The sequence below is a fragment of the Polypterus senegalus genome, chromosome 1 (genome assembly GCF_016835505.1).
Source record: "Polypterus senegalus isolate Bchr_013 chromosome 1, ASM1683550v1, whole genome shotgun sequence".
Taxonomy (NCBI): domain Eukaryota; kingdom Metazoa; phylum Chordata; class Cladistia; order Polypteriformes; family Polypteridae; genus Polypterus; species Polypterus senegalus.
In genome coordinates, this window is record NC_053154.1 from 49,134,196 (window position 1) to 49,150,768 (window position 16,573).

At 37.2% G+C, this 16,573-nt stretch overlaps 1 protein-coding gene across 2 annotated transcripts in view; it reads left to right on the forward strand.

The window, feature by feature from the left end:
• Positions 1-5,389, forward strand: part of LOC120526111 (src substrate cortactin-like) — a 71,490-nt gene extending 66,101 nt beyond the window's left edge. For both annotated transcript variants that reach the window (XM_039749037.1, XM_039749048.1), the window contains one exon: positions 4,022-5,389. In XM_039749037.1, coding sequence (XP_039604971.1) covers positions 4,022-4,158 — 137 coding nt within the window. In that variant the 3' untranslated portion in view covers positions 4,159-5,389. The remainder of the gene's footprint in view (positions 1-4,021) is intronic.
• Positions 5,390-16,573: the final 11,184 nt, after the last annotated feature.

Here is a 16,573-nt window from a genome sequence, read left to right on the forward strand (position 1 = left end):
TTCTTTTCTTCGCACAAGCACAGCTGAGAAGCTTCGATGCATGTGCTCCATAACGCGTTAAAAAATCACGCATTTAATCACACTTTGCATTCCAAGCAAAGAGGAACTTCTGTCAATGCATGATTTCCTGGTACACCGATTACATTGATCAGCGCTTCACGATTCGTTTTAGCCTCGCGCCCCTTCTTGCTTTGAGAAGTAGTATGAAAAAATATGAGGTTAACACAGAAAAACAGATCACCGATTGAAGCTTTATGAATAATCGATTCGCCATCAATAATTGTTTTGGTAAAGCCATACTCGGTGTAATCCTCCTTCCATTTTATAATTTTTCCGCCACTAGCCATGATTAAATGAACGGTAAAAAAGTAAGAGCGAAGCGAGGGTGACATATTTAGGCAGGCAGGCGACAGCTCAATAGCTCGAATTTGGATGTAAGTAGGTTCTATTTAGTTGCCAGAAATATCTTTGTTAGGAATGGAAGTTGAATTTAGTCTTTAAATTTCTATGGTAAAGAAAAAGTTATGCAATGATGACTAAATTTAACTATATAAAGTCAAAACTTGATTATATAAAGTCACTGTCGGAATAAATAAAGTCAAAACTTGAATATATAAAGTCATTCCCAAATATATAAAATCAAAACCTGAGTATATAAAGACGGCGTTGGAATATTTTGGAATATATAAAGAGCTGGAATAATATATAAAGTCAAAACTTCAATATATAAAGTCAGCGTCGGAATATACAAAGTCAGCGCTGGAATATCCATCCATTTCCCAACCCGTTGAATCCGACCACAGGGTCACGGGGGTCTGCTGGAGCCAATCCCAGCCAACACTGGGCGCAAGGCAGGAACCAATCCTGGGCAGGGCACATGCATCATTTTCAAAACATTAACCAAACAGTGTTTTTTTAATTTATTTTTCTGAATACGTTTTTGTTAACTTAGTTCAGTTTAGAGTCGTTTCAATCAATAAATCTTGACTTTCACTTTATATATTCAGGAGTGAGTTTATATACTCCGACGCTGACTTTATATAATCAGGTTTTGACTTTATATATTCAGAAACAAGTTTGAATTAATATACCAACGCTGACTTTATATATTCAAGTTTTGACTTTATATATTCTGACGCCGACTTTATATATTCACAAAATCAATTTATTTGCCTGTTTGGCACCCCATAGGATGTGTGTGTGTGTGTGTATATATGTACACATGTACAGTATGTATGTGTGTGTGTGTATATGTATATATATATATATATATATATATATATATATATATATATATATATATATATATATATATATACTTTTACTTCTCCTCTGCCAAGCACGGTATTTTGCTATATATATATATATATAAATATATCTATATATATATATATATATAAATATATCTATATATATATATATATATAAATATATCTATATATATGTGTGTATATATATATATATATATATATATATATATATATATATGTATATATGTATATATATGTATATGTATGTATGTATGTGTGTATATATATATATATATATATATATATATATGTATATATATATACACTCACCTAAAGGATTATTAGGAACACATATTCAATTTCTCATTAATGCAATTATCTAATCAACCAATCACATGGCAGTTGCTTCAATGCATTTAGGGGTGTGGTCCTGGTCAAGACAATCTCCTGAACTCCAAACTGAATGTCAGAATGGGAAAGAACAGCGAATTAAGCAATTTTGAGCGTGGCATGGTTGTTGGTGCCAGACGGGCCGGTATTTCACAATCTGCTCAGTTACTGGGATTTTCACGCACAACCATTTCTAGGGTTTACAAAGAATGGTGTGAAAAGGGAAAAACATCCAGTATGCGGCAGTCCTGTGGGCGAAAATGCCTTGTTGATGCTAGAGGTCAGAGGAGAATGGGCCGACTGATTCAAGCTGATAGAAGAGCAACTTTGACTGAAATAACCACTTGTTACAACCGAGGTATGCAGCAAAGCATTTGTGAAGCCACAACACGCACAACCTTGAGGCGGATGGGCTACAACAGCAGAAGACCCCACCGGTACCACTCATCTCCACTACAAATAGGAAAAAGAGGCTACAATTTGCACAAGCTCACCAAAATTGGACAGTTGAAGACTGGAAAAATGTTGCCTGGTCTGATGAGTCTCGATCTCTGTTGAGACATTCAAATGGTAGAGTCAGAATTTGGCGTAAACAGAATGAGAACATGGATCTATCATGCCTTGTTACCACTGTGCAGGCTGGTGGTGGTGGTGTAATGGTGTGGGGGATGTTTTCTTGGCACACTTTAGGCCCCTTAGTGCCAATTGGGCATCGTTTAAATGCCACGGGCTGCCTGTGCATTGTTTCTGACCATGTCCATCCCTTCATGACCACCATGTATCCATCCTCTGATGGCTACTTCCAGCAGGATAATACACCATGTCACAAAGCTCGAATCATTTCAAATTGGTTTCTTGAACATGACAATGAGTTCACTGCACTAAAATGGCCCCCACAGTCACCAGATCTCAACCCAATAGAGAATCTTTGGGATGTGGTGGAACGGGAGCTTCGTGCCCTGGATGTGCATTCCACAAATCTCCATCAACTGCAAGATGCTATCCTATCAATATGGGCCAACATTTCTAAAGAATGCTTTCAGCACCTTGTTGAATCAATGCCACGTAGAATTAAGGTAGTTCTGAAGGCGAAAGGGGGTCAAACACTGTATTAGTATGGTGTTCCTAATAATCCTTTAGGTGAGTGTATATAGATAGATATAGATATGACAACAACACTCATATCAATGACAAAACAATTACATTAACAATCATGTTACGTTTTAAAAATTTTTCCTTTTCTTTTTCATAACTTCTTTAACACACTACTTCTCCGCTGCGAAGCGTGGGTATTCTGCTAGTTGTTTTATATATTAGTCACTTGGTTTTTTCCCCTTATGATTTTCTGAAAGTATTTCAGCATGGAATGACCCACAAAGATACACTCTCCATTCCACTTTTAAGGCTCTCCATCTGAGTGATTTCCTAGTAGAACGTCTCCCCGTGTTCATCAGAAAGCACTTTCATTTGGGTTTTTGTTTTCGAAAAACATGTGGGTGTAGGAAAGGAGTTTTTAAGGTCATGTTGCACCCAAGTGCTAGGCAGGAAGAGAGGAGCTTCTTAACTAGCATCTCATAGTTTTCCACCTTTGTACAACAAAGAAAATTTGGCACATGCTTTTTTTTTTCCTATTTTCAGAGGAAGGATTATATTCTTTTTCTGTTTGCTTACCTTATTACAGTACATGGGCAAGATAATGGATGCATCAATCCAACCTAGCATATTACTGTAATAACCACAAACTACAACTTTAATTTTTCTGGACAATAAAAAGGCATATTTGTCACCTTGCAAATATATTTTCCTGACTATTTTGAAGGAGAAAGAAAAGAGAGAGAAAAAATACTGATTGAGAGCAAACATTATTTAGTAAATACTTCATTTTGGATTGTTTCCACCTCAGCTAATATTTGGAACAAGGAGGACTGCCATTTTTTAGCTCAAGATGTACTTAAAATAATATTCTGAGTATGAAATATTTGAGCATCACTGAATGTGATGTTTCCTTGAAAGAGTTTGTGGTCATGACGTTCTAGCAAAATGAGATGCTTTTTGTTGCAGACCAGTGAAAGGTAAACAAACAAATTTCAAACAAATTGCCAAAACACCAAAAATGTATCTTTGAAATGACAAAGCATATGCTTAGATGTTGCTTATGTAAATATGTCATGGAATAAATATATTGTCATAAAAATTTTAGACTTTTAACTTTTTTGTCTTTATGTGAGCAGTTTTTGTAATTGCTTAATTTACAGCTGCTTGAAATCAAAAGTAAGTTTCTCAATAATGCATGTAATGGTTTATTGAGTGAAACCTTTATACAGAAACTTAAATGAGAACTATGATTCATTTTGTATTAATGTTTCATTACTTTTTTTTAGCTGGTGATGATGAGATTTCCTTTGATCCCGATGACATCATTACTAATATTGAAATGATCGATGAGGGCTGGTGGAGAGGCATATGTAAAGGAGCGTACGGGCTCTTCCCTGCTAATTATGTGGAGCTCCGCCAGTAATGCACTTTGCCATTCAGTGGATTTTGCCTTAATAATGATAATAATAATAATATGCAGTTCTGCTTCCAAATGCTACACATCTCTCTTTAAAGCAAAACTTTTTTCTTTAATGTTGGCTGTGCCACTTTGTAACTTCCATAAGCAAATATTTGTTTCATTGTTTTCCAGATAGAGCCCAGCACTTAGTATGACGCATATTGGTTTTTGATCAGCAAATGCTGTTTCCAATTTCGAGCCATATTGAATCAAAGCAATCATGTGACAGGTGTCATAGAAATATGTTCAGCTTTGCCGCTGCAATATCTTTTCTTATCACAAAGAAAAATTGAATGTGTTGATTTGGAATATAGACTGTTTGATAATGTAACAGAATTATTGGCGTTACATTCCTTGATCTGAATTTCACTTTTGTGTAGCACATATTGGTCGCTAATTTTTTAACTCTCAAATGATGGCTTAAACCCTTAAGAACTGTTTAATTTGTGACTGCTATAGTTTATGAGCATTTGCTAGGAGGCTCACCAAAGACTTGTATAAAAAAAAATTAATGTAACAAAATAAGTCCTGCAGACATTTTCTAATGGACTTGAGGAATTTAAAATGTTCAGCAGGCCTGTATCTGTAAAACCCTGCTTTGCACATCCCTTCATGCAACATTTCATGCTAATTCGCAAAATGCTTGCATAAATACAATTTACATATCTTTTAATGTCTTTAGTCCTTAGTGTAAAATGTATGTGTGTAATTTGCCATAAGCCATTTCCATGGTTGCACACATTTTTAAGAAATTATAGCCCTTCAGTTTTATTTTTGCCATTTCTTTTGTGTTCAAGCAACAATTTTAATATCTCATATTGAATTACATAAATAATCAGAAATGGACCAATTTGATTTAAGAAGACCTGTAATAAACTTTAAATGGGTTGATCAAAAAAAGTGAAATATCAAAATATTTATGATAATGAACAGGACAATCTAAACAGTTGTTGCACATATACAGTATTTGTTTTAAATTTCAGTGGTTGACTTTATTACTGATTTGTTTGCATGTATTTGTTTAATCATTATTGGGTTGGGTTTTATAATGCAGTAATGTATATTATTTTTATCTTTATATCAGCTTGCATAAAACACTACATGAATACCTTTACGATTAGCTTTTTTTTTTATTTTTTTTTCCTTTGGTAAATAAAGTTTCCTGTAAAATGTGCCTAGCGTGCATTTCTTTAAATGTGCCTCTTTATTGTAGAATATTTAAATAGCAGTAAGACTCGAGCCTTAGGTGTGAATGAATGGTGCTGTATTTGAGGAAGCAGAAATGGTGATCAACACAGTAGAGGTATGGGCATGGTGAAAGTCCTGAGGTAAGTCTGCTTTAGGGTTCTGTTTTTATGTTTATGTTAAAGGGTCAAAAAAGCTGTATGAAAATGTGCTCAATGAAAGAGAATGAAAGTTGAAAAGAACAGAGATGAGGATGAGCAGATATGTGTTAAAGAATGAGAATTACGAGAATGTCTTGATCTGGAGGTGACGTGTTGTGCTGAGGATATACTAACTAAAGTAATTTGAGCATGAGGAGCAAAAGAAAATGATTGTGCGAAGAGGTGTACAAAGATGGAAAAAGGGCTGGGTTGAATAATGAGGCCAAGAGGAATACCAAAGAAGACCTAGTTGGAGATGGTGTCAGATATTAAAGTTGTGAATCTGGCCCTAAGGATGCCTGCAATCACAGAGAATGTAGAAGAAAAATAGGTGGGCAGCCAGCCAAAATGAAAGTGGTTATTAAGCTAGTAAAGATGAGCTTTATCTTATCTTAAGTGAGTGTTATGTGCTCACTTGTCATCTGTTTTTTTTCCCCCAGGTTACCGGGGTTGTAATTCACTGTGTTCCAACTGCATTTTCCAGTTGCTGCAGACTAGATGACAGTTGTTTTCCTTCTAGTAAGTCATCGATTTCCTTTGGATGGGCCATACCCAAAAGTGCATACACTTACTTTCTTGTAGAAGCATCACCTATAGTGTACAAGTCATCTGATTGGCTGGGAATAAATACAAATAAATGATACAAAGTAGCAGTTTTTAAATGGCGTTTCCTCTGAGCCTATCGTGAGTTTTTTTTCCTTTGTGAGGTGGTGCTAAGGTTTATCTATATTGAAGCTGTAGAAGGCAAGCAACATTAACCACTGGATCATTCCCAGTACAGTAAGGTCTAATTCTGAGCTTTCCAAATGAAAGTTTGAAAAATGTCATGTACAAAATTGTGTGTATCATTACAAAATGATTTGTCATATTATGATTTTATTCAGTATTAATCAGCAAAATTCAACAAAGAGGTTTTTCCACAATGAATATGCTACGTTCACCTGTGCACTTGTTTGGCATTCACCGTGAGCAACACTGGAGTACCACAAGGGACGTTCCTGTCTTTTTTCTCTGTACACCTCAGACTATAAATATAATACCAGATCATGCCACTTGCACAAATTCTTAGGTGATTCAGAACTTATGGGGAATATTGACATGGGCGATGAGACAAAGAGTATACAAGTTGATTGGATGACTTTGTTTCTTGGTGCAAAGTGAATTGTCTGCATCTAAACAGCTGCCAAGCCAAGGAACTGGTTATTAACTTTCACTGCACCAAAGAGCCTCTACGTCTGGTCACTTTTTCAAGAGTGGATGTAAAAGTGGTCACCTACAACTTCTAGGAGGTTCATATCAATCACAGGTTGAACTAATCTCAGAACACAGAGGAACTGTATTAGAAAGGGCAGAGCAGGCTCTTTTTCCATAGGAGTCTGTGTTCCTTTAACGGGGTAAATGACATCCTTCACATCTTCCACAAATCTTTGATGGGCATTGTCACTTTCTATGCATCGGTGTTCTGGGCACCCCCAGAGAAAGTAGCAAGTGAGAAAATTAAAACAAAACTTGAGTACCATTATGATCAATGCTGCTTCTTTAAAAAGACAAATTTTCCCTATAGGCAAACTTTTTTCTACATGCCCTATGATGCTTTTCGAGGCCAGCATGACGTCAGCTATGGGCAGAACTTTCAAACATGCCATGGGTTGCAAGCGGGTGAGAGGAAAAAAAGAAAAGGAATGAATGCTACTGAGATGCTCTGAGACCACCACCTCCCCACCCTGTCAGCCAAATTGTTAGACATTGCTGTTTGATATTTTTCTCTGTCTCTAATCGCACTCATTTCACCAAAGGAAACCCCCACTTTTCTACTTGTGGACTTTTCAAATCCACCAGAAACCTTGTATGTGGTAGGATAGTGAACTCAAAAAGGTAAAAATGGGCCACAAAGGTTTCATTCTCCTCCTGTATATGTATATATATATTTGAACAGTATATTAGCTGACATTGTGAATATTACAAAGATTGTCACTAGATAGGTAACACTGATTTTGCACTGGCAGCACAGCACGTCATGGCTAATTATTCATGTAAATAATTACTATATATAAGGCGTTTCTCCAAAATTTACAGCATTTGCAGGGATACATGGAAAACAAAAAAGACATTCTTTGCTGCACCTGGAGTCCGCTTCAAACACTAGAACAAGCCAGTCCCATGCCACCGCTTCATGGACCGAGTGTGTGAGTGCAATGACGTATGTTTTATTTACTTATTGCTAGTTTGTGGCCATTTGTTGTATTTTGTTTGTGGTGTTCATTCACTCTTCACCTTTGTTGTTTGAGCACAGTGGCAGGTCATATCACATATTTGGTGACAATAATCAGTCCAGCATAGTTGACAGACTTTTTCCTAGCCCTCGAGAACACTTTAAAGACCACTGCACCATCCGCTCAAAACTCGTTTTGGTTCCTCCTTACCTATTGACTTTTAAGCATGTTGTGGAGCTCAGATGATGTGGTCCTGAGGTATTGGAGAATTGGTATTGTTGTGAGTTGAGCTCATTGCTGGCAGTAGCCAAGTTGACTATCACAAAGGCATTTTTTCATGTTGACCTTCACTTCAGTATAATGTATTCACTCATACAGAGCTTGCTCTACCTGAATACTTATAGATGACTGATATGGAGGTACCAGATGTACTTATGTACCGACCCTGTAAAACTCTTGTTTAATTAAACAAATAATTAAAATATGTCAAAATATACTCGAATAACATTGTGAGTTTGAAGGGTCACGTCCAGCAGGTGATATTTAATATTTCAGACAGGAAGGTGGGGAAGTAAGGTGTGAATGAGCTCTAAATGTGACAATTTAATTTTTATTTATTAAGCACTTTGTCTCTATATAAGTTAAAGATGACATACAAGAAGATAACTAATAAACAGATTTCACAAATTAATACAAAAGATTTGAGCACAAGTGACTGTTTAAAAACCACAATTTGTAAGTTCGTTTTTACATGGAGAAATCATAGAATTTGTTTGATGTGGTCACAGATTTAAAAAAGAAAAAAAAAGATGAATGTCAGTGTGATGTGTGTGTTTGGTTGCCTTTGAACGGGAATGAGAATGCCTGTCGACCACTGACATAGATAAGGAATCGGGTGTTCTTTTGCTTTCTAATTCCAGTAAAGGCATGTAAACTGAAATGAAGAACAGAAGAGCATTTCTGCTTTAGAGCAGCCAAAGAAAAATGGAAAACAAATAACTTGAGATCCATAGGATTAACTACACAAAACTGAGGTAGGTTACAGTAATAAATGTATCTTAATAAAGATGTGTAAAGTCATGTTTGCTGAGACATGTTCTCAAAGTTTCATTACAGTTAATGATGTAATGTGTAGTATTGGTCCTATTTACAGTAACTGATTCCTTTTGGAACACATTGGCCACTCTAAGGATGTGAAATACAGTAAGTGAATCTGAAACTCACCTATGGACTGAGCTATGGCATCCCATGCTGCCTTTGACCAGGAGAATAATTCACAGTATGGTCTTCAATGACGTTAATTCGGGACAATTTTACAGTTCTATGGGTATTCTTCAGCTGCTTGTATATGTGAGTAAAACCAGAATTTAACAAGCAGGCTACAGTAAATGGCTTCTTTCTTTAGTAGCTTATTTTCTTGTCTTTATATTCTACCCATGGCTGAATTATGGCAAAAATTCTCCAAGAACACATCTTCAGGGAGCATATGCAGTGGGATATAAAGCAGTAGGGAATGGTTTAACCTGAGAGCAGCAGTGCCAAATGCTCAGTCGTGCAAGGACTGGCGTTTAGTTCTTCATGAGAAAATTGCAATTTGTGACATAATTTAATGAAACGAAAACTGGGACCTTTTGTCAGGGAGTACTTTTATATGTAAGCAAAATAATATTCAATTAGTAAGCAATTAATGATCTGAGTAAAGTGGTAACCTTCTCCCAAGGTTTTCGGGGAGTTAAATTCTAGACTTGCACATCTCATAGGTTCCAGTATGATTTCCTCTTGTACTGCTGGGCTTCACGTCCATCATGGAGAGTTGTTCTAACGCACTGTGAAGTCAAATGATTCTGTTCTCTTTCTCGCAGTGCAAAATGTTTTATCATGAGAAAGGCTTTGGAAGGCATCTTACCATAAAACATAATTTCCCTTTGATCAAATGCACAGAATTAATTTGTCACACCCCTATTTGTCTATTCTTATACTTACCATCCTCTATAGACATACTGTTCACACTTGCAATACACTTACACCCATGAATATAATCTACTGCCTTAGGACTTCACCAAGATAGGACTCTGAGCTAAGCCAATCAATCACTCCCAGTCGAGAAGCTACAGTTTTCTATCCTTTTGTAATAGGAAATACAATAAGGAGCACAGAACTGGTGCCAACAGCGGCACGTTGAGCACCACCACAAATGGTGGGGTCCTCAATTTCAGTTCTGCTGGTGCCACAACATCCCAGGACTTAAGGACATGTCCTAAGCTCAGAGAATTAAACCTGTTTAGACTCGAGCAGAGGAGACTGCGTGGGGACCTAATCCAGATTTTTTAAATCCTCGAAGGCATTAATAAATTAGATCCAGCAACATTCTTTCATTGTAAGGGTTATTCACATACTCAAAGACATCCTTGGAAATTAAGGGGAAGTACATTTAAAACTGAAGCCAAAGAGACTCTAGAACAAACAACTACTGAGATGTGAAGATGAAACAGAAACCTTCACAATCTTTAAGAACAATCCGAAGGAGGCATTGGGACAGCTTAGCTATTAGTCTTGATGGACTGAATGGTCTCCTCTCATTTGTCAAATTTCTTATGGTTTCACAGTGGCTCTAGGTTTTTGTTCCAACCAAAGTGCTTATTTAGAAGTCAATTTTTGCTAATAATGAAGCTTATTTAATTTTAGGGCTTGTCAGTGTTTTTATTCCTTTTTGCAGATATTTCCTTTTCTGACGATATCACCCATGTAATCTGTAGCTCAGGGTAGGTGGTGAATTCTCTTTTCTTTTCCGTTTCTTTTCAAATATTTTTTTACACAGATGATGCTGAAAACACACACAGGTGTAAATGGAACAACCTCATACGAGAACTGCTGGCTGACTGATGGTAAACAAATCAAGAAGCAACAAAAACCAGGGACAAGAGCTAAAACAAGAAATGAAGGGTTTGTTACGATTCTGAACCCATAATTCCCTATTTTAGTTTTAAACTGCTTCATTTAGGTTTTAATTGTTCCTTGTTTTCTTAACCAGCCATCAGTTGATAATGAGGTGAAAATAACAAAGAAGCCACCAACTCTCCAGCTAACGTGTTTCCATTTAAACCCATGTACATGCATCATCTGTGTTAATACAATGCTTTGAATGAAATGGGAAAGGTGCTATATAAATAAAATGTATTATTATTAAATGAGACCGAAGGGAAGGACCAAGAAGTACAAATCTGTTCTGGACTACCAGTGAACAAAAACCTTCCCAGAAAACGAAAAATCAACAATGTGATAAAAATTTGTGTTGGAAGAATAAACCCAGTAACAAGCCATATAATTAATTTCACTATCTGGAAGGCCTTGCGTCTAATCACAAAAGTGGTTGAAATGAAAATCTGAACCCACTGCAGACCTCCAAGAGAGGATTTGTGCCTGGTCGAGATTAACAGGATAGATGAGCTGAATGGCCTTTTCTTGTCACAATTGTTCCCAAAATCTTTTCCTCAAAACTTGAATTCCTCTCACTTTCTACAATTAAAAGTAAAATGAAGTTATAAGGGAGAAATCCCATGTGTGTACCTTGGTGCCTCACCAGATGGCTGGCATGTTCTGAGGAGGTTTGTACTGATAACGTCTTTATTTGAGGTTCTTCTTCTTCCTCTGTCGTTTTTATTTGGATTAAAATCCTCGTGGATTTGTAGTTTTCCGGCTTCACTAACCACTACTTGTGTTAGGTTTAATCGTGTGGTGTACAAAATTTAGATTTACTGCGAAGAGTAGAGAATTCAATATGAATGTACAAAGTATAAGATCTAATGCCTGCTCACTTGAATTTCCAGTCATGGGGCACCAGAAGCCATTTTGTCAGCACTGGTAGGGCACCAGCCCATCAAGGGGCATAGTCACACGCCCAGATGAACCAAACCTGAATGTCTGTGGGGTTATGAAAGTTAGGAAAGTTCACACACCCTAGTAATCGAAATGTTCATAAAGAATGGTGTTCTTCTTAAGTTTTTCACCAATAACTCTCCCTCTTTTGTTACACAAGCTTTGTTTGCATTTACAGCTGACTAAAATGTCAAAGAGACTGAACAGAAGACACAGCCTGCTGGGTGAAGAAAGGTGACCAGGGCTCGGGTGGGCAGTGGCCTGCACTGGCCTCACATGAATGTGTGCTGAAGCTTTTCCTTAGACAATCTGACTTCTCTTGGTCAAAACACTAAGTGAGAAAAGCCCTTGTGATTGTTGCTTTCTTTGATATATTACCTGTCTTATACAGTAATTCAAACCAAGCTGTCGAGTGACATCAGAGGCACGTTGCTGGTAAAGAAAGCCACACGACTTGGGGGGCTCATTTTGAGCTCCTGAAAATCAGACAGCAGCAGATCGAGAAAAATGGAAAACACAAAGGAATGCTGAGGACCTTAGTATGATGGCACACATACATTTAACACATATGCTCGAGGTTTTAGAAGGTGAGCAGCATTTCAGGGCTTGTTGAAACCCCCCAACCCTGCCCGCTCAACCTGTCTTTAAGTAATTTCCCTAATGGTTTCAAATAATTGACAGCTTAATTGGGCAGCAATTGCTTCTTCAAATGTGTTAAATATTTGTGGCATGAAAGGGCAATCCAATGGCTACTGGCTGTCAGTTCAACTCCCACTACTGGCTGCTTAAACTGAACAAATACTGCGGGTTTCAACTTTGTAATTGACTTGAGTGAAAAGTCCGCAGACAATAAGGTGAGCCTTATGAAGGACTAATGGCCTCTAAATGACCCCATGACATATCTATACTGCACAATTCTGCTTTTCGGTAATATTCATATTTATCTGTAATACACTGCGGGCAATCTGAAAAGGCTTTAGCAGATCTTTAAACATTAACAAAAATATCCACCAGGGGTCATAGAAGCCCACCACACAGCATTCAGAATCAGTGTGCATAATTCACTCTGTAGATTCTGTTATCTCCGAAACAGTGAAGGGGCTTTACGGACACCTCCACATTACTAAAATGTCAGACACACACACACACACTCTGACAGGCCAATTAAGAGGCAAATAATGCAGCCAAGCAAAGAATTAGACCTGCAGCAAATACCGTAAGAATTGCATCCAAAAAGACGGACAAAAATGAATATGTAGATTCATTAAAGGTGAAAATATTCTCTGCTATCATCTAGTGCTTGTATTCATTTACAATCTAAAATAGAACGCACACTTGCTGTTTGATAAGTAACTTGCACAAAGGTTGGTGAAGATTCTCAAGCAAAAACTGAACCTAATGGTACATATCGCTCTATTACAAAAAAAAAATCTCCATTATAAAAAAAATCTTGGAATGAGACAAGATGTGATTTTCTCGGAGAGACACTTGTACAACCCACAAGAAAGAGATTTAACCACGCCTAGGGCCGGAAATAAAGGACAAAGAGTAGATGACAAAGTAGAACGTCGTAAAGAATTCAAAAATGTTGGTGTGGTACACATGCAGAGCAGGTTAGAGATAATGGTAGTACGAAAATCTGGAAGTCTCAAAAAAAAGAATAGGAAAGCTCGCATTAGCGCAAACAAACGGAAATTATTACTCGGTGAAATAACGGAACAGCGAAAAGAAATTGAATATATTGTTTGGATTTAAACTTTAAGTCGGAGACTTGTAGATCGTTTAATTTGCGTTGCCAGCAAGAATTAAAAGATTCCAAAACGTTGGCGTGGTATGAAGTCCTGTGAGACAGAGACTGTTAATATGAGACTCTGTCAAGTCACGCCCTACTTACAGCTATTTTCAAACAAGACCACGGTCATCTAACCTCAGTCGTGTCAATGCTTTTGTCAGACACAATTCCAACACTCTCAGGTCTTATAAATTTTATACGCTCTAGATGACACATCAACGACAAAGCGAAGAAGAAAGACCATGGACAAACATTAGAAAAAGTAGTTTTACTTATTAGATAGAAATAAACGATATTCACTCACAAGCAGTTATACGTTGCGTTGTCACGATGTAAGTCCAAACACGGAATCAAAACTCAATGCGATGTTGAATAAGAGTTGATTCCAAATATTGTTTTTACTAAAGCTTTAAAGTAAAAGTGAAAATAATGCATATGTAACAATTCCCATGAACATAATCTCTTTATATTGTATATCGGTAAACCAAACCTGGGGGTTGGCGAGTGAAGTGAGCAGAGGGCAGAGCCCCCTAGTGAAAAAGAAAAATAAGTCAGAGAGAGTTAGCTGTTTGCCTTTCCTGTCTTTGTCAGTGTGAGTAAAGTGGCAGTGTTTGTCTAGCAGCTTCAGTTACACCCCTTCGTGTGTAGATTGTTACTCACGCCAGGTTTCCTGTGTGAGACCCTATAGAGCAGAGTTTCTTAACCATGGGGTTGCTGGCTCAATTTTAAAAACCAAAAAGGGAGGGAGTCCATTCCACCCACCTGATACACTTGTCAACCACTTGGTACTCGGTTGACCATTACAGGCATTACACCAGGTGGGCCAAGTCACATACACATCCCCCTTTAAATTGTCCCTAGTGTGTGCTTGGTGTGTGTGTGTGTGTGTGCGCCCTGCGGTGGGTTGGTGCCCTGCCCGGGGTTTGTTTCCTGCCTTGTGCCCTCTGTTGGCTGTAGTTCGGATATAGTGGGTTGGATAAGGATGGATGGATGTTTATTTATCATCTTGCACAAAAGTTCAAGTCTGGACCACCAGCACCGTCCACTTTGACTGAGTATTATTATTAAACAAAACTGGCAAAAGCTGGAGCCTACAGCCAAAAACACAGCTATAGTGTATTGTGACTCGAAAGATGTTACAAAGTATAAATATCTCAAAACCAAAAAGGGAAAGGGGAGCCACCAACATTCCTTTTAAATTTAACTGAAAATCTAACAAAACAAACTTGATTTCAAAAAATTCAAAATATACAAAGAGAAAACGAAAACCTCCAAAGAAAACTAAATGCTAAATAAGCAAAAGAAATGTTCATAGAAATTACTACTAAATACGAGTCCACAAAATCAAAAGAAATAAACAAGAGACAAAAGGTTTAAACCAGACAATCCAAACCAAACAGTCGGTGATCAAAAAAACTTAGAAAGGTGGCCAGTAAGAGGAACAAAAATGGGATCTGAACAACCAAAGTAAGGAGCAGCTAATGCCTAAGCAAGGCTTATTCAGGCCTCTCAGGTCACACATGAAGGCCCTGTTAGTAGAAAAGAGGCTGAGGTAAAATTACAAACAAACACAAAAAGCATAAACAAAGAAGAAATGAGGAAAAAATGACAAAATTTGCAAAAAATGAAACATACAGCAAAACAAAGATACAGTACACTCTTAAAAATGATGTAAGAGATGCGATTGTAGCTGGGATTGTGACGAGCCGTAACCAACCACTAGCCTGTGCGAGTGCCTGCCTACACTAACCAGCTTCTAAAGAGCACCACAATACCCGCGTACTGACATCTCCAAGTGCTTTTAAGTGAAAAGTGGGTAACTTTGAGCTAATTAAAGGAGCAGTTATACCAATCATTACAAAAAAAAACAAAAAAACTTTGGGGATCCTGGCGTTTTATTTCTAAATTGTCAGATCACAAAATACTTTCTTTGGGATGACTTTCCATTCAATTAGGCACAGTAACTGAACCTGGACATTTCTCAGGGTATCATTCAAGGGAATGTGGCAGTGGAGGGATTACGGTAAAGCCTAAAGGTACGGTTTAAGAGCAATGGAGGTTCCAGAAATGTTAAAGAAACTGCAATGACTCGAAAATCTTGTGACTCCTTAATTTTAAGGGTAACACTTTAAAACGATGCGTTATGTAGTTACTTTAAAAAGTAATCTGACATGTAGCATAATGAAGTGAATATTTTATTGAAGTAAACGTACTGCACCTGTGTTCCTTAGAAATTAAAAAAAAAAAGATATGTGTTATTGCGTTACTACCAAAGCCAGTTCCCAATTTGCTAAATAATAAATAAATTACTACATTATTTCCCAGAATTATTACATTTACAGTGGTACCTTGAGATACGAGCTGTCACTAGGTCACATTTTTTTTCTTGAGTTACGAGCCAAAATTCAAAATACGAGCCATCAAAAGAGCAGTCTGAGGAACTGACGGCGGAGGAGTTGAATGAACTACAGACGCCTCAACATATGGAGGTTCTGCAGGAGATCGGTATCCCAGAGGAGTCAGAGGTGGAGGAAGTTATCTCTTCAAATGAGATAAAGCAAGTGTTGGCAATGTAGGAAAAAGTTTTGGACTTTATTGAAAAGAAACACCCTGAAAAAGTTGCAACTGGTCGTGCAGCGGCGCTATTTAATGACACTTGCCTAACTCATTTCAGAAACATTCTAAAGGGGAGGACTAAACAAAGCTCCTTGGACAGGTTTCTATTGAAACGCCCTGCGAATGAAAGTGACGAAAGTGTGGCTAAAAAGAAAAAAACTAGTGAAGTTAAACAAAAGTGAAGTGAAAGAAAACATTAATACAATACGCTAATCGGCTCTGCCAACATCTGTTTATTTCTTTAGATTCTCTTTTTCGTATTAGGTTTTATTTTGTTTGTATACAATATTTGTTCATTATAAATACATTTTTCTTGTGTTGAAAACATTTAACAAAACATTGGGGTGGTTTCTTGGGGGCTGGCACGAATTAATCTCATTTCAATTAATTTCAATGGGGAAAACTAATTTGAGATACGAGCATTTTGACTTAGGAGCTCGGTCACGGAACGAATTAAACTCGTATCTCAAGGTATCACTGTATATGGTAACAAGATA